The sequence below is a fragment of the Bufo gargarizans genome, chromosome 8, assembly GCF_014858855.1.
Source record: "Bufo gargarizans isolate SCDJY-AF-19 chromosome 8, ASM1485885v1, whole genome shotgun sequence".
Classification (NCBI taxonomy): Eukaryota; Metazoa; Chordata; class Amphibia; order Anura; family Bufonidae; genus Bufo; species Bufo gargarizans.
In genome coordinates this window covers 74,181,082-74,200,352 of record NC_058087.1, presented here as the reverse complement: position 1 = coordinate 74,200,352, position 19,271 = coordinate 74,181,082, and the positions used below count along the sequence as shown (strand labels likewise).

The 19,271-nt window shown below is 44.1% G+C and overlaps 1 protein-coding gene and 3 non-coding genes across 4 annotated transcripts; all 4 read right to left on the bottom strand.

Annotated features, from left to right (window-relative positions):
- Positions 1-3,052: 3,052 nt before the first annotated feature.
- NOP58 (NOP58 ribonucleoprotein) lies at positions 3,053-18,623 on the bottom strand. The gene is made up of 15 exons (XM_044303664.1): positions 18,472-18,623; positions 14,130-14,206; positions 13,662-13,714; positions 11,638-11,762; positions 11,386-11,522; positions 10,999-11,063; positions 10,642-10,776; positions 6,816-6,961; positions 6,185-6,311; positions 5,806-5,969; positions 4,443-4,577; positions 4,203-4,264; positions 3,825-3,982; positions 3,589-3,704; positions 3,053-3,476 (listed from the first exon to the last, which is right to left on the bottom strand). Exons 1-15 carry the CDS (start codon positions 18,514-18,516, stop codon positions 3,426-3,428), a joined length of 1,596 nt encoding a protein of 531 aa, XP_044159599.1. The 5' UTR covers positions 18,517-18,623; the 3' UTR covers positions 3,053-3,425.
- On the bottom strand, positions 9,606-9,683 carry LOC122945917. Its single transcript, XR_006391185.1, has one exon. It is a non-coding gene; the product is annotated as a small nucleolar RNA SNORD11 (small nucleolar RNA).
- On the bottom strand, positions 11,226-11,313 carry LOC122945907. The gene has a single exon (XR_006391176.1). It is a non-coding gene; the product is annotated as a small nucleolar RNA SNORD70 (small nucleolar RNA).
- LOC122945906 lies at positions 13,537-13,625 on the bottom strand. Its single transcript, XR_006391175.1, has one exon. It is a non-coding gene; the product is annotated as a small nucleolar RNA SNORD70 (small nucleolar RNA).
- Positions 18,624-19,271: the final 648 nt, after the last annotated feature.

Genomic DNA, 19,271 nt, shown 5'->3' with positions numbered 1-19,271 from the left:
TCTATTCACTGTATTATTTTCCCAACATGGTTATAAGGGAAAATAATAGCATTCTGAATACAGAATGCATAGTATAATAGTGCGGGAGGGGATAAAAAAAAAAGTTAACTCACCTCCTCCTCTTGATCGCGTAGTTCCCGGTCTCTTTACTTCTTGAATGATGAGCTGTGGGCTAAAGGACCTGTGGTGACGTCAGATCACATGCTCCATCACCACGGTGATGGACCACGTGATCTGACGTCGCCACAGGTCATTTAGCCCACAGCTCATCATTCAAGAAGTAAAGAGACCGGGAACTACGCAATCAAGAGAAGGTGAGTTATTTATTTTTAACCCCTCCAGCACTATTATACTATGCATTCTGTATTTAGAATGCTATTATTTTCCCTTATAACCATGTTATAAGGGAAAATAATACAATCTTCAGAACATCAATCCCAAGTGGGTTTGGGTACCAGACATGCGCGATTTTTCTCACGTGAGTGCAAAGCGCATTACAATGTTTTGCACTCGTGCAGAAAAATCGCGCATTTTCCCGCAACGCACCCACCTCTTATCCGGGACAAAAATAAGACGCCCGTGTGAAAGAGGCCTTAGTCTGTTACATTTTCGGGTGAAATTCACCAATTTTTGGGTGTGATATACCACTGCTATACCTAGTAGACAGGTAAAAACATTTCATTAATTTGTCTGTTGCATATTCAGGTGAAATTCATAAATTTTTGGCTGTGATATACCCCTGCTCTACCTAGTAGACAGGTAACATTTCACTAATTTTTCTGTTACATTCTTAAGTGACATTTTACCATTTTTGCTGTGAATAAAACCCTGCTCTGCATAGGGGACAGGGACCAAAATCTTTAAAAATCATCTGTTCCATTGGTGGGTGACATTAACCCATTTCTGGCAATGAAAAAGCAAATGGGTCCGCATCCGTTATGCAGAATGCATAAGGTCGTGTGCAGGAGGGCCTTAGACCTCTATTATGACGGATCAATATGGAATGCCTCTAAGGCCCCTTTCACACAAGCGAGTTTCCCACGTGGGTGCAATGCGTGAGGTGAACACACATTGCACCCGCACTGAATCCTGACCCATTCATTTCAATGGGTCTGTGTACATGAGCGGGGTTTTTCACGCATCACTTCTGCGTTGCGTGAAAATCACAGCATGTTCTATATTCTGCGTTTTTCACGCAGCCCTAGTTCAGTGGTGTTAAATCGGGCTGGGCACCCCCCCCCCCCCTCGAGTATTCTGATGTATTTAAACTGATCCATGATCCCTTGTATGCGATAAATAGGCCCAACACTGTAGTAAGAGAAGCATCCCCATATCATGATGCTTGCACCACCATGCTTCACAGTGCACTGTGGCTTGAATTCAGTGTTTGGGGGTCATCTGACAAACTTACCAGCCACTAGACCCAAAAAGAACAATCTTACTTTCATCACTCCACAAAATGTTGCGCCATTTCTCTTTAGGCCAGTCAATGTGCTCTTTGGCAAATTGTAACCTGTTCAGCATGTCTTTTTTTTTTTCCAACAGTGGGACTTTGCGGGGGCTTCTTGCAGAGAGCTTGGCTTCACATAGGTGTCTTCTAATTGTAACAGTACTCACAGGTAATTTTAGCTTCCTGAAGCTGATTGTTGTCAGAGTCCTTGCCATTTTGGCTATTCTTCTATCCATTTGAATGGTGGTTTTTCGCTTTCTTCCACGTCTTTCAGGCTTTGGTTGCCATTTTAAAGCATTTGCGATCATTTTAGCTGAGCAGCCTATCATTTTCTGAACTTCATTGTGTTTTCCCCTCTCCAATTAACTTTTTAATCACGGTACGCTGTCCTTCTGAACAATGTCCGGCATGACCAATTTTCCTCAGAATTTCAGAGAAATGCACTGTAACCAGCATGTACAACATTTGCTGCCTTCCTTCCTTAAAAAAGGGCAATAATTCCCACCTGTTTTTCAAAGAATTAATGACCTCGCTCGTTGAACTCCACCCTGCTATTATTTTGAATATGCCCCTTTCAATTAGTGATTCAATTACAGAGAATCAGCAGCATGCATGTCATGACTGTTGGATTTCTATTACTCTACTACACCTGCTAGTAAATTCTTTGCCATGTAGAAATATCTGTAGTTATATCTGATTGCTATTATTTTGGACACAACTGTAGGTTATCACTATATGCTGCCTGCACAACCCCTTTAAGTTTTTTCACACTGCAGAGCCAAAACATATTTTTCAAATCAGGAGATCCAGTGACAACAATCTCCCTCACTTTGGAAGAGCCTGCCGAAGCAAATGATACCATCAATAGCTGCAAAGCAATTACTGAGGTTGGTGAATGTTGGGGCTCCCCTAAAACTCTGCAGAAGCAGTTGTTTACCTGGGAGAACCTGGTCTATTACTTGAAATCCCCCCCAAGACAACAAACATTTCGCTGTATCAAAGTTGCACACAGAGGGAAAAGGACCATGCCGGTCACATTTACACAAGCAAAAACTTTAGACTGGACTTTCCCTTTCTATTCAAAGTTTCCAACTTGTTCCACAACTGTTCACAACATAAAAAATAAAAAGTGGTTTGAGGGGTTGTTTAGCATTTAATACTGAGGACCAACCCTCAGGATAGGTCAAGGATCAGCAACGTCTGGCACTCCAGCTGTCAAACTACAACTCCCAGAATCCTCATTTCACTTATATGGAAGTTACAAGAATAGCAAAGTAAGTGTGTATGTTGAGAGTTGTAGTTTCACAGCAGTTGAAGTGCCAAAGGTTGCTGATCCCTGGGATAGGTAATCAACATCAAACCGAAGGGGCCACAATGCTTGGAAATGCACTGTGGACCAAGCACAGTGCTGTACATTCGTACAGTGGCTGTCCTTGGTAGTGGACAGTGGCTGTCCACTGTCCACAGTGGCTGTCCTTGGTATTCGTACAGTGGCTGTCCCCCCCCCCCCCCGCCCCCCCCAAGTGCCATAGCATCTTTCATCCGCTGATCATTGAGGATGTCCAGAGTGTATCCCCCACTGACTGGAAACTTGAGAATCTGTCATGATTATTAAGACCTGGATATCCCTTTTAATAGAACGAGCACAGAATGATGACTTTCGTAAACGTGTTTCATTAAGACAGGAAAGGTTACTGTCTGTATTCATGTGATCTACTCATACACAAAAATAAAGGAATAAAGTCTATGCAGCCTGACAGACCACCAATATAAAAGTTCTCAACTCTGATGTGCATATCATACATTACTGTATAAAAAAAATGACAAGGTTTTACAGCTTTGTTCATTTAGAAATAATGGTACAGACAAAGGCAGGGTTAACAGGAATCCTGGAAAACGGCTGGTAAAACCAGTTCTGTAAAGTCCGATTTTGAAATGGATATTGTCAATGCTTTGTGAAGAAAAAGTTCAGTCCTCAATCATCTTCCTGTTTTACCTTCTTTTTTTTCTTTTTCTTTTTGGAAGGCTGTTAACAGGAAACAATGCAAAAAGTCCATAAGAGTGTGAAAGTATATTACGGCACCGCTGTAACAAAAATGGGTCACAAATGTAGTTGGTTAACCTGTACAGACACTCACCTCAACAGCTGTGCTAGTAGTAGGTGCTTCTTCCTGTAGTTCTTCCTCCTCTTCAGTCTTTATCTCTTTCTTCTTTTTCTTCTTCTTCTTTGGCGTCTCTTCGACTTCTGGTTCTTCTGCAAAGATACCACAATATGGTCTCAACATTTGTAACTAAAGTCCCACCAGAGCAAACCAAACCAGTCTCCTGAGAATAGTAGTTTAATGGTCAATATCAACGTTATCCCAGCAAATACCTTCTACTTCTTCAACCGGTTCAATTTTTGGCTTTTTAGCTTTCTTCACTTTGACCTCAGTAGGCTGTTCTTCCTCCTCCTCCACCTCTTCAATCTTCCTCTTCTTGGGAACAGAGGGCAGGGTGGAATCTCCAGATGGGTCATAAACTCTGACCTCACTATAAGCAGGAAAAAAAATAATAATTAAAAACTCAGTTGCATTGAATAATCAAAGCAGGTTTTAACTCTACATATTTTTCTACAAGTTGTTTGACTTATTGTCGAAAACAATTGAGCACTGGAGTCTAGTAACACATTGAAAAGCATTGACTCAAGTGCTCACCATTTTCATATACACATGTATACACACACACTGCAGTTTATAGAGCATTTTTCTACCTTTTGTGTTGATATTTCTCAGCTCTGGCAAGTGCTTTCCCGGTGCCACTAATTCTCTTCAGCTATGAATAATAGAACAAATTAGCACCGGATCATATAGCTACATCTCTGATGCATATATCTACGGCAAGTCTCAGATGAGGTAGTGACTGATATTGCCCTCATAGAAACCTCAGGCAATTAACTTAAGTCATCATCACAGACTACAAGACTGAAATCACAGCTGCACAAAGTACCTACCCCCTTCTCTTCCAGGTGTCGTAGACGTATTTCCAACTTTGCTCTCGTCTCTATCCCCAGTTCTGCATTTGTGTCCTCACCAAGAGCATCGTATCGGATAGCAAGTGATGCCTTGGCTGCCAACATACGTGAAATCTGAATAAAGAGGAATTGGTAATGAAGGAAACATTTCAGACTATGAACATCATAAGTCAGTAAGCTTCTTATTTTCATATATCAGACACTATCTACAACTAATAAAGTACACTCATTGCACTTACACACAAATATATGTTTTTCCCAGCTAGGTTTATTGTATACTTTGCGTTAGCGACTGTATAGAAAAGCATCCAAGCTACATAAAGAACCATCTCCAAAATGTGCATACAGCCTAAAATGGCAATGAACACATGATTTGTAACCAATTTCTATTTTGGAGCGTGTATGACTTTCTGATTACTTTTCATAGCATTTTTTGAAGGGTAATGAAGCAATGAAAAAATTGCGTATTAGCCATTTTGATATTTGTTCTGTTATGGTGGATAATCGTACGAGATAAATACATTTAGATTTTAATAGTTTGGCATATGGGGTGGAGACTGTGCATTTTATTTTTTATTTTAATTCTGGGGAAAGAGGGTGTAATTTGAATTTTTCTATTTTTTTATTTTATTTTAACTTTAGACCACTTTTAGCTTACATTGCAATGAATTAGCACTGCATTGTAAGCCTCATTTGCTGTTATCATATGGAACCATGCCACCTGCTGGCCTCCACAGGACCTACACCTCTGATACACTGAGTTTCTTCTGAACCCCAGCCATCAGTGTAAACGAACAGTATCCCTGATTGCCAAGGGGGGAGAAGCCGTTCCAAGCCAGCGCTCTCATGCAGTGGTCACATTTGACCACAGCATCTCAGAGGGTTGAATTTAGACGTTAGGCCCAGGCCTACGCTGTTTAGAACAGCAGAAACCCAGCAGCTATGGTGCCCAACTGCCTTTGCAAGCAGGTGCCATATTTAAAGCTATGCCTTCCGCCATACATGTACAGTGCTGGTCATCAAATTTAAATTCTTCATTCCTGAAAAAGATTCTGGAAATCAGAAGTGGTCCGAGATCAGACTTCACCTTTGTGATCTTTCACAAATATCCATGAGACACCAGACCATTCAGACTGGATTTCCCCCTTTAAGACGTAAGACACAATTAAACTAATTCTGTAGACCTGTATCGGGATCTTGACAAGCATTAAGACCACTTGAATACTTCATTAAATCCGCTTATACAAGAGCTTGGTAGATACGTAATGGCCAGTTGGAAGCAATGACCGAGTGACTGATTACCAGATGCTTGCTTCCCCTTAAGTCACAGAATACAACTCACCTTGCCCTTATTTTTAGGTGTAGTTTGCCCAACAAGGGATGCGTGATAAATAAGACCATATTTTGGAGTGTCCCTTTTGGTCTTCAGAGCTCTGAACAGTGCCTTCTCAGCCCCTAAGATCTGCACAGTGGATGCTGGATGTTTCGCCAGATTCAGGAGGGAGCCTATGACAAGAATAAATACATGAGGAATCCCCGAAATAAGAGCGAAAATAAATAACTAAAAATACTGCAAGCAAATGCAGAGGGTTCTGTGATCTCAGAAGAGGTAGTGACTAGAAATGGCATCATGAAAGTCAGGCAATGTAATGTAATCTTCATCACTGACCACAGAAGTAATGCGAGGCTTTGAAATTAAAGGCACAGAAGACTTGACTTACCTGCATGGGCAATGAGTCTGGCACCAACCAGCTCCCCTACTAGGATAGTAAGGTTTGGCGCTATGGCCATCATTCTGTTTTTGAGGTAATCGTACAGCTGCGTCCTGTACTCTGAAATTTCTATTACCTAAAAAAAAGCATAAGCTAAATCAATGGCAGGTATGTGCATATTATTTACAGCCATGATGAAAACCTACATGCTTAGTTATAAACCTATTCTTTCATGTTTCCACCATTTTTCATTTTAATGCCTACATTCCATATGGTTTGATAGCAAAACATGAGTAATACACTACACATGTAATCTAACGGGCATAGCACCAATAGCCTAACAGCAAGCAGAATGACTTAAACTACTTTCACACGTGTTTTGGGCGGATCCGTCATGGATCTGCAAAAACGGATCAGTTATAATACAACTGCATGCATCCGTCATGAACGGATCCGTTTGTATTATCTGTAACATAGCCAAGACGGATCTGTCATGAACTCCACTGAAAGTCAATGGGAGACAGATCTGTTTTCCATTGTGGCTGCACCTTCAACCATTGCAATTAATGATATCATGCAGTTACTAGGGCTCCAACACAGTAGCCATAATCGAATAAAATCAGCAGAAGCAGACACTCACCTGATCACATAGGTGCAAGATATTATTTATATCTTCTTCCGACACCTCTGTTCCCATAGAAATCTCTGCAGCAGCTTTCACCTCAGCTTCCACCTCTTCTGGAAGGATCTCAGAGAGGTCAAAGGCTGCAAAATTAACCCTGTCTCCTATTTAATGACAAAAAGTAAACATTTCAGTAAAAATAGTTGTTAGGAAAGATACAGCATTTTGATGGCTCGTTGAACGCATCCCACAAATCCACTAAATGGCCACTTTATGAGACACCTGCCTGTTTACAACTTGTCATCCCCTTAGCACGGATGGGTTAGAAATGCTGACTATAAGTTTGATTGTCATTGCTGTCTATGAGAATCAGAAAGGCACGACTCGAGTGAGCAAAAGAATGCAAAACTGGATGACTGAGCAGTGAAGAAACCTCGCCTGGTCAGATGAAGTAGATATAAAAAGTCTACACACCCCTGTTAAAATGTCAGGTTTCTGTGATGTAAAAAACGTTCAACCTTGGTTTCATCAGACCAGAACACCTTTTCCCACATGCTTTTGGGAGGCTTCAGATGTGTTTTTGCAAAATGTAGCCTGACTTGGATGTTTTTCTTCGTAAGAAAAGGCTTTCGTCTTGCCACTCTACCCCATAGCCCAGACATATGAAGAATACGGGAGATTGTTGTCACATGTAGCACACAGCCAGTACTTGGCAGATATTCCTGCAGCTCCTTTAATGTTGCTGTAGGCCTCTTGGTAGCCTCCCAGACCAGTTTTCTTCTAGTCTTTTCATAAATTTTGGAGGGACGTCCAGTTCTTGTTAATGTCACTGTTGTGCCATATTTTCTGTCTTCACTGTGTCCCATGATATAACTAATGCCTTGGAAATTCTTTTGTACCCTTCTCCTGACTGATCCTTTTTAACAATGATATCCCTCTGATGCTTTGGAAGCTCTCTGTGGACCATGGCTTTTGCTGTGGGATGCGACTAAGGCTACTTTCACACTTGCGTTCAGAGCGGATCCGTCTGGGGTCTGCCCAGACGGATCCGCTCAGAACGGATCCGTCTGCATTATATTGTAGAAAAAATTCTAAGTGTGAAAGTTGCTCAGACGGATCCGTCCAGACTTTACATTGAGCGGAGCCCAAACGCTGCCAGACTGATGCATTCTGAGCGGATCCGCATCCACTCAGAATGCATTAGGGCTGGACGGATGCGTTCGGGGCCGCTTGTGAGAGCCTTTAAACAGAACTCACAAGCGGAGCCCCGAACGCTAATGTGAAAGTAGCCCAAGAACATTTCAGGAAAGACCAACTAGAGCAGCTGAACTTCATTTGGGGTTAATCAGAGGCCCTTTAAATGATGACAGGTGTATGCCGACTCCTATTAAAACATGATTTTGAATGTGATTGCTTCGCTCTGAACACAGCTACATCCCCAGTTATAAGAGGGTGTGCACACTTATGCAACCACATTATTTTAGTTTTTTTCCCTCCACCTAAAAGATTTCAGTTTGTTTTTCAATTGAGTTGTACAGTTTATAGGTCACATTAAGGCCTCATGCACACGACCGTTGTTGTGTTCCGTTCCGCAAAAATCGGGTTCCGTTTGTCTTCCTTTATTTTTGGAGGACCACCAGAATAAAAAGGAATGTAAAAAATAGTCTAAGACAGGTTTGCCATGCAAATGATAGGAAAAAAAACCGGACGCGGATGACAATCTTGTGTGACTTGAATGGGGCCGCAAACAGTTTTCCACAAAAATAATAGGACCGGTTATATTTTTTTTGACAGACTGGAACCTTGGATCATGGACGGCAAACGGTGCATTAGCCGAGTTTTTAACTGACCCATTGAAAATCAATGGGTCCGCAGAAAATCACGAAAAACTGCGCAACGGACACGGAATAAAACAATGGTCGTGTGGATGAGGCCTAAAAAAGGTGGAAAAAGTTCTGAAATTATTTATTCTTTGTCTTTTACATCACAGAAACCTGACATTTTAACAGGGGCGTGTAGACATTTTATATCCACTGTATCTGCATGAACCCTTCCTGTCAGGTGTCAACAGTGAATGGGTCTACAAATTGCGGAACGAATGAGGACCCAAGTTACGGACGTGTGAATGGACCCTTATTCCGCCAGCACCAGATGGTGCTGGCGGAATAAGGGTCCATTCACATGTTCGTAACTTGGGTCCTCATTCATTCCGCAATTTGTAGACCCATTCACTTTCAATGGGGCTGGATCGGATGCGAAGCCGCATTTCTGGGATCCGCCATTCCGCTCCTGAAAAAAAAATAGAACATGTCCTATTCTTGTCCGCAATTGCGGACCAGAAAAGGCATTTACTATTATAGTGTGAGATATGAGGTCCGAAAATTGCAGGTGTCCGTGTTTTGCGGATTCGCAAAACACGGACGTGTGAATGGACCCTAATGGTGTGGGGAATGCCTTCTAGGTATACACCTGTGGATAGACATTTGGACAGTAGGGCTTATAAGTTCATTGATCATGGCAGAGCAAGACATGAACATGACAGAGGTTTCCTTAAATTCCTGCCCTTCCCAGTCCTCAGACCTTAATCCAAAAGAGCATTTGTGGGACAAGTTGTACAAGTGTTGCAGAATGTGTTAGTACCTCCATCTAATTTCAACTGCGAAAAGCTACCCTGTCTGCATGGGATAGTATTCTTAGAGCGATTTCAAAACGGCCCTAGTGGAATCTATGCAACAAACTGCTGCTGTTCTGAAGGAGGTCCAATACATTACTAGATGGGTGTCTCTAATAAAGTGAGCATTCAGTGGTTGGCCTCAGAAGAGGTAGTGACTGAAATTGCCTTCATAGTAAAATCAGGCAATTAGATAAAGTCATCATCATTGGCCAAAATGGAGCTGTAACTTATCACTGTGGTCATTTTAAATATCCTTCATTTTATTAAACCCACAGTCAGTGCAAAAGTTCACGTGAAATGTAAAGACACCAGTCAACTGCTCCCATTACAAGCAAGAACAGGGTAGTTAGAACTCAACGCAGCAATAATTAGGAACAAACTGTCCAATCAGCCACATTTACATGGAGTAATCATCCCCTCTGCACAGGGATCAACAATCGTACATCCCCATACAGATTCAATGTTCACTGGCAGCACATTCCTGGTTACATAGAGCCATGTGCTGCCAAATATGAGAGGCAATCGCCCAACACGTATTTGCTTGGCCAATGGGTGATCAGCAACAGCCTTAGGCTACTTTCACACTAGCGTTCGTCGGTCCGCTCGTGAGCTCCGTTTGAAGGGGCTCACGAGCGGACCCGAACGCAGCCGTCCAGCCCTGATGCAGTCTGAATGGATGCGGATCCGCTCAGACTGCATCAGTCTGGCGGCGTTCAGCCTCCGCTCCGCTCGCCTCCGCACGGAAAGGCGGACAGCTGAACGCTGCTTGCAGCGTTCGGGTGTCCGCCTGGCCGTGCGGAGGCGTGCGGATCCGTCCAGACTTACAATGTAAGTCAATGGGGACGGATCAGTTTGAAGATGCCACAATATGGCTCAATCTTCGGGCGGATCCGTCCCCCATTGACTTTACATTGAAAGTCTGGACGGATCCGTACGAGGCTATTTTCACACTTAGCTTTTATATGCTAAAATAATGCAGACGGATCCGTTCTGAACGGAGCCTCCGTCTGCATTATTATGATCGGATCCGTTCAGAACGGATCCGATCGAACGCTAGTGTGAAAGTAGCCTTACAAAGGGCCAATCATTGGGAACATTCATTGTCTTGATCCTTGGCACATGTAAAGTCTTACTCTGGGATAAGATATCAGGCATAGAATGTTAACTCACCCACAGCCCGCAAACACTTGCAGTATGCCAAGTTGTCGGTGATAATTTTGCCCAGCTCGGGGAAGTGCCAGCCATACCACTCTCTGCAACGCATGATGTAATTATTCAGCTCTTTATCCAGATCATCTAGAAGGGCTGGAGGAAAAAGTCAAGTTAGGAAAATAACCAAACACCTTAAAGGAAATCTATGACCTACTTTTGTTTTGTTTTGAAAGCTCACCAACCAGACAAAGGTTTTAATCATGTTACACAGCACTACATACACCGTTTCATACAGCAAAAGTAGGTGACAGATTCCCTTTAATAGCAGTAAGTTTCATCACCGCCAATTTATACTTTTACCAACTAGATACTTACAGATAGCTTGTACAATCATTGTATCCACTTTGTCAGGGCTGAACTTTAGTTTGTAGCGGGACAGGCTGTGGAGATACAAGAAGGGAGTGTAAGAAGTACACTACTCACAGTAATCAAATACAGAGCTAGATACATGTGGTTCTGGGGATATGACAGAAGGAGGCTGGTTTACAGCTTAGCTTGCACTATTTTCCATGCAAAAGGTACTATGCGGACTAATACACATTCTAAAGGTTGCCTCAGTGGTAGTGACGAAATGTTGAATGAAATCATAGATATTCAGCTCAACTAAACTCCATCATCGGCAAGTAATAAATAATAATAATTATAATAATAATTTTCAATCCATCAATCACATTTGGGCTAAGTAGAATACAGGTAAGCTACCTATGTGCCAAGCCAAGGGACATAGCAGCCATTTCCCGAGTTGACAGTCCTGTAATAAGTCCATCGACCTGATTGCGAATACCCCTCATGAGCTCCGTCACCATGGCACTGTGCACGCAGCTGATGTTCACCTTGTCCTAAAGTTATGAACATAGAAAGAAAAACCAATCAGCAGATCCTCTCAACTCCATGAGAAAAGAATGTTCTTAAAGAAAACACGTGTAAAATGTCTTCTAATTTCCAGATCAATACCTTAATGACACCTCCGAGCTTGGCATCTGCAATTGCCAGCTGTTCATGTGCTTCTTTTGCTGCGATTTTCTTTAGTACCTTCTTTAGGTTTTTGCCGAGCTTTCCTTCTACCAAAGCAGTAGCCGCTGAGAAATGTACAAGTAAAGAATTTGATTAAAAGGGCTCTTTAGTCTCATTTATAAAATGCACAGATTTTTATAGAAGAAATTGCATTTAAAGGGAACCCGACATCAGGACATAACCCAATGTTACAAAAAGAAAAGAAAAAACCAAGTCAATGTAAATCCTAGCTTTTGGCAGCAAGCTGTTGGTTTTACCTTTTTTCGTTTAAGGCTACTTTCACATTAGCGTTTTTGCGGGAGCTGGCAGGGTTCAGCAAAAACGCTTCCGTTACTGATAATACAACCATCTGCATCCATTATGAACGGATCCAGTTACAATACCTTTAACATAGCCAAGACTGATCCGTCATAAATTCCATTGAAAGTCAATGGGGGACAGATTTGTTTTCTATCGTGTCATGCTCCGCATCCCATGATGGAAAGCAAACCACAGCACAATGTTTAAAAGTAGGTTCAGCTCCCGCTACTCGATCTGCAGCTTCCGGGGAGGAAGGTCAGGATGGTGAGTCAGCACCAACTTGGGCTTCTGTGCGTGCAAAGAATTTTAGCTTCTCTGCTGCTGTGAGGGACTTGTTCCTTGCCATACTGCATCCCCGGGGTCTGTCCGACCACCTGCCTCTGTATTGAGGAATTGTGACTAAAGATCAGGATGATAGGAGTTGAGATAGCGTGGAGCAGAGCTCCCTCAAGCACGTCTGTACATTCCTGCGGCTGGCCACGCCCCCAGATGTTTTCTTTTTATTGTTTAAGTATTTATTTTCATTTTGGGGAAGGGGCGATTTGAATTTTTATATTTTGAAAAACAGGGAAATATAACAAGCAATCATTAGATTGTTTCTCTCAGACTTCAATGCAGTAGGTAGGCCACAATGGTGACCAGCCTCCCTAGCGTCACTCGTGATGCTAGGGAGGCTAGTCACCATCGTGGCGTGCTATTGGCTGCTCCCCTCATCGCCAGATGTTTTGATCTGCTCGACAAGGAGATGCAGGGGGCGCCATGCAGAGATCCAAAGGAAAGCGGGTGCTGGGGAGCAGGTAAGTATGCTCTAGCGGAGGAGCCTGGGCATTCTGGGGGGGGGGTCCAATATATGGATTGGATAACCTATTTAACCTCCCAGATGCTGCGATCACATTTCACGACAGCACCTGAGGAGTTAAATGTATACGATCGACATCATCATCGATTGCATTCATTAGTCCCAGGTGCCTGCGAGCACGTGCCAGCTTTTAACCCCCCAACGTAATTTCACATAGCAGCGCCAACAAGGCGTTAATCTAAATGCTACTGTGCAGTTACGTGCACTGAGGGTGGGCCCAATTCAGTCTGTGTATCCTTGCTCCTTCCTCTGCCAGCCCCTCCGGCAATTAAATAACTGACAGGCCCAGGATACTGCACAGTAAACCATGAATTTCCTGGCGACAAGTCCTTTTAAAGTCAGTGTGGTCTGTCAGTCGTGACAAATCTCATCATTTCCATTTGTCTGCTCCTATAACAGGGCAGCACAGTATAAATAAAGACACCAGCTAAGGCAATGGCTGGTGTAGATGGCTTCTTCCTCATTCTTTCCCTTAGAATTATGATGGTAATGAAACAAATGACTGGCCATATCATTGTTCCCCTGAAACTCTGCCCCTTAATGACTCATTAAGTGTCCACAAATTCACCCCACTTGGTACCCATTCTTAGCATTCACATGGGCCTGCACTGTGACAGGATCCCTTTGAAGGTTCAAAGTAGTTTAGACACATCCTTTCCAAGTCATAGAAGGAAAAAAAAAAATATGTTGCCTCAGTGGTAGTGACGAAACTTTCGGTTAAAGTCATTGTGTTTCAGTTTAAGGAAAATCCATCATTGGCAACAGTCAATATTAAAAAGGGCACAAACGCAGAAGAAGGACATACCTGCTAACGCTTCAGTCGTGTCTTGAAACTTCTCAAAGTGTTTTAACTTCACTCTAAAAAACAAGGAAAGCCAAGTGAAATAGTGACACGGCTGGTCTAATAATCGCCGCAGAACATCTACAGGGGAGTCAGCTCAATCTGATTTATTTCAAGTATTAAGAAATAGATACTGCCATGTATGTGGCCAGGTAGTGAGGTAATGATGATGAATCTAATCACTTATGGAGCCATCACTGGCAGATCCTGGACAGGACAACTGCTCGGTGCTGTAGAGAATGGATGACAGACTCCACCCCCACCATAACCATGGAATGGAGACCCATGTGTCTATATATTTACTGAAGTGCAGTCATTAGACTGACCATATGATGTAACGTCACGTGAGGAATTTTTAATTCTTCAACCCGTTTCACAGAACGCTGATACAACAGGAGATAAGATGCACTTGGTGGAGGTTCTTGGACTTACACTTTATTTGCCTTTTCCGGGGTCTCAAATTCTTTCCATATACTGTCCACTTCTTGCAACTTACTTTCATCTAGAACCTAATAAGATGACAAACGATTAAAGAGCAAGAATTATTAATGAAGAGGTTGGTCACAGCTATGCAGTTCTGCTGTATTTACTACGGTCACACAATGGGCATACCTGGGAGAACAAGCGTTTTTCTTTAGCCATAAGGCCTCATGCAGACAGCAGAAAGACTAAGCTGCTTCATGGTGCCTACATGAAATACTGTATGAACCCAAGCATACGGAGCCTACAGCGAAGCCGTCTTTGCACCCACACATACAGGCGTTGGTGAGGAACTACAGGGAGAACTTAGCTCTTCTGGATATAGAGAGTGGAATGAAACGGGAGGAGCAGTCAGCCAGAGATACCGGCAGTGACTGTCCTCAGGTACTACAGCTCAGCTCTATACAAGTGATCTAATAATGTCAGCCAGATAGAGGAGAACATAAACCTCACTTTTGTCCCTGACTCTCTTACTTTTATTTCAATGGAAACATCCAAGTTTCCTTTTGCTTTTCTCCCATTATAGAGCCACAGCAATGCCAGACATACATAGATATATTTCATTTTTCTATCACACCCGCTAAAAAAATTCCACTATGGCTCCCACTCCATCCAGACAATTATTTTCCCAGTGCCATTCGGGAGAATGTCTGAGATTATTCATCTTGGACAACCCCTTTTAAAAGGGTTTCTGTCATGATAAATAACGTCATGTATCTGACTGACATGAGCGATGTGCTAATGTTAGCAGTACATAACAGTATGCTTTATAACTCCTTGCCTGGCGCCGTTCTCTCAAAATAAAGACTTTTATAATATGCTAATGAGCCTCTAGGTGCTAGTGGGGCGTTGCTTCAGCACCTAGAGGCTCGGTCTACTCACCCTTTGCCACGCCTAGATCCAGCTGATTGATTTTCAAGTTCTCTTCGTCCAGTAAACCCCGCACCGCCCCGTTTAGTATTCGGCGCAGTGAATGAAGGACGCACTCCTGCTGCCGACTTCCTTCCTTCAGCGCAGTGAAGAAGCCAGCAGCAGGAGCACGTTCGTCCTTCACTCACTGCGCCGAATACTAAACGGGACGGCGCGGAATTTACGGGACACTGAGGAGAACTCGAAAGTCAATCAACTGGACCTGGGCGTGCCAAAGGGTGCGTAGACCGAGCCTCTAGGTGCTGAAGCAATGCCCTAATAGCACCTAGAGGCTTCATTAGCAGGCAGGGAGTTATATAGCATAATGTTATACTGCTGACATTAGCACATCGCTAATGTCAGCCAGCTACATAACGTTATTTCTCATGACAGAAACCCTTTAAGCATACGTTATAATAGGGGTGGGCGATATGGCCTAAAATCTATATTGCGATATAATGTTAAGCATGTGCGATATATATCGCAATATATTGTTTTAAAAAAAAAATTGGCGGGGGGGGGGGGGGGGGGTGTTAGGGGTTAAATTATTTTTTTTTTACTTTTTATTTAAGAACTATTAGACCCCTTAAGGCCTAGAACCCTTGTCATATTCACCCTAATAGAGCTCTATTAGGGTGAATAGGACTTTACACTCTCCCTGCTGCTCTGTGCACACAACAGCAGGGAGCTGACCATGGCAGCCAGCCTCTGATCCACACCCCAGCCAGCCTCTGATCCACCCCCCCTAGCCTCTCCCTCTTATCAGCCCCCTCTGGTAACTCAAACCCACCCCAGTATTAATCATTGGTGGCAGTGGCCACAGGGTTCTCTCCCCCCCCCCCCCCCCCCAATCATTGGTAGCAGCAGTTCCAATCGGAGTCCCAGTAGTGTAATGCTGGGGCTCCGATCGGTTACCATGGCAGCCAGGACGCTACTGAAGTCCTGGCTGCCATAGTATGTCAGTGAGCAGCATTATACTCACGTGCACCGTGGCCGCTCCTTCTTCTGTCTGTGCGGCGCATTGCTAATGCTTATAGCTCACGTGCGCCGTGGCTGCTCCTTCTTCTGTCTGTGTGTGTGGCACATTGCTAATGCTTATAGCATTAGCAATGCGCCGCACAGACCTATGAGAAGAAGGAGCGCCCGGCGGCCACAGCGCACGTGAGCTATAAGCATTAGCAATGCGCCGCACAGACAGAAGGAGTGCCCGGCGGCCACGGCGAACGTGAGTATAATGCTGCTCACTGACATACCATGGCAGCCAGGACTTCAGTAGCGTCCTGGCTGCCATGGTAAACGATCGGAGCCCCAGCATTACACTGCTGGGACTCTGATCGGAACTGCCGCTCCGTGGTCATATCGCAGTCTGGCAATATGCACAAATTTATATCGCATATCACCTATGCCGCCCACCCCTACGTTATAATATGCTAGATCCCCTCCATGGTATGCAGGTAGAGGAGGACTGGGAACTTAAAAGTAGCCCTGGAAAAAAACTTGAAAGTGGTGCCATATTATAAGGGAGTCCGAATAATACCCGATTCTCCTGGCAGTAAAAGGGTTTTCGATCAGTGGGGGTGCGACACCTGGGACCCCTGCCGATCAGCAGTTTGAAAAGGCACCATCTCTCCTGCGAGTGCTGCGGCCTTCTCTGCGCTTACCAACCACAGTGCCGTACATTGTATAGTGGCTTTGCTTGGTATCGTGCTTTACCCCAATCACTTCTATGTGGCTGAGCTGCAACTAGGCCACGTGACACATGAATGTGACATAACTGGCCTAGGAAAAGCTGAGAGAAGGCCACAGAGCTACTGTAAGCACAGGTGCCGTCTCCAACAGCTGATCAGTGGGGGCCCTGGGTGTCGGGACTCCCACCTTTCAGATAGTAATAAACTAAGAGTTTTGGATGCTACATCCAAGTCGCTTCATTTAAAACTTCGGATTAGGGGCCTATTCAGATGGACTTAGTGTTTTGCGGATCTGCAAAACATGGATACCTGCTGTGTGCATTCCGCAATTTGAAGACAACACATGGCTGCAACCATAAAAGAAAAAGCCTATTCTTGTCCGCGATTGTGGACAAGAATAGGACATGCTCTATCCTTTCCATGGAGAGACGGAACAGGAACACACAGCGTTCTGTCCGCATCTTTTGAGGCCCCATTGAAATAGGGAACAGGTATGGACCTGTTCATACGGCCGTCTGCATGGGCCCTAATACTGTTCAGAGATCCATCTTCATAATCTGTCTAGAAAATGTATAGGCTCCAATATGCCAAAGCTATTTGCAAAGTTGAGTGTGACTTTGTTAAGTAGTTTATTTTTAAAGTAGAAAACCACTTTAAAACCGAACTCTGCTTCAGTTCTGACTGGCACCTCGGAGCTGAAGCTAATCGGAGCCCATACGTTCTAAGGCTACTTTCACACTGGCGTTTTGGCTTTCAGTTTGCAAGATCAGTTTAGGGCTCTCACAAGCGTTCAAACTGGATCAGTTTGGCCCCAATGCATTCAGAATGGAAAAGGATCCGCTCAGAATGCATCAGTTTGCTTCCGATCAGTCTCCATTCCGCTTTGGAGGCGGACACCAAAAATGCTGCTTACAGCGTTTTGGTATCAGTCTGAAGAAAGTGAGCAAAACGGATCCGTTCTGACACACAATGTAAGTCAATGGGGACGGATCCGTTTTCTAGGACAATAGAAAACGGATCAGTCCTCCATTGACTTTTAATGGTGTTTAAGACTGATCCGCTTTGGCTAAGTTAAAGATGATACAAAAACAGATCCATTCTGAACGGATGCAGACGGTTGTATTATCTGAACGGATCCATCTGTGCAGATCCATGACGGATCCGCACCAAACGAGAGTGTGAAAGTAGCCAAATACTGTATGGAGACGGATCTCTGTACAGTATTAAATCAGAAGCTTTGAACAATTCACTACTGATGACCAGAGAACAGGTCCTCAGTTGTAAAGTCACAGAAAACCCCTTTAATTGTGGCCATGAGGAGGGGTGGATCAGCCCAAGGGTTAGAACTAGGAACATGCATAACACATACTGCTCCAACCACTCAATATCCCAAAGTCTAAAGTATAGCAGGGGTTAACATTCAATCATTAAAAGGGGTTAACATTCAATCATTAAAATCAATATGGAAATTGGGTGAGGGCAGAAGGTGGGCCTCGGGGTCAGCATGCTTGTAGCTGGCAGCATTTCACTGCAGAGCCCGCACTAACACATCCCCCATATCTATCGGGTTGCTGCCGACTAATGGTGTGAACACGGCCAGCCGCTCATCATCCTATAACATGAAGACACGAGGGGAGCCGGCACGTGGACCTACACGCGCGACCTTACAAGCTCCTCTGACGTGGCACCCACATTACCTTAAATATGGCGTATCCCGCCGCGGTCTCAAAAAGCACCAACATGGCGAAACCGGGATCGCCGCGTACGTCTGACCCGGAGACCTACACTCGGACCCTTGCAATCGAGACACGTGTGCGCCAAAAAAGCCAGCACGCATGCGCACCACCCTCTTCCGGCTGCTGCGCCAGCACCACTTCCTTTCCACGAGGGTGACGTCACTGCAGGGCAGTCCCTTACTCCCTTCTGCTAAGGAGACGTCCGTCTTTTCGCATTGCTGTGGCGTAAAACCCATATCTAATACATGATAATCCCCTATATACACTCAATAATGGCTATACAGTGCACATAGTAGTGGTATCCGACCTATGCTGCGCCAGTTATAGCTGCACTACAACTCCCAGCATGCGTGCTGTGCTCGCCAGTGAAATCAGTTAGAATTCCAGTGAATTCCCATATACTTAAAGGGAGAGCCATGCACCAGGCAAGTCACCTCTCCATTGAATACGATGGGAACTGCAGCCATGCGGTATTGAAGAATGGGGCTTACACTAGGCAGGCGTTTATGTTGTGTTCCTTGGATATAATACCGTATATCAGATGGGAACCGCCTCTGTCCTGCACCCTGACGTAAATGTTCATCGAGGAGAGGTCTAATTCCTGCACCTCAGTGTAGTTTTGGGGCAGGCATCGTAGTAGTAGCAGCCGGAGATGGTTGTAATATGACTGAGGCATCTAAGCAGTTAGGCCTCATGCACACGACCGTTGTTTTGGTTCGCATCCGAGCCGCAGTTTTTGCGGCTCGGATGCGGACCCATTC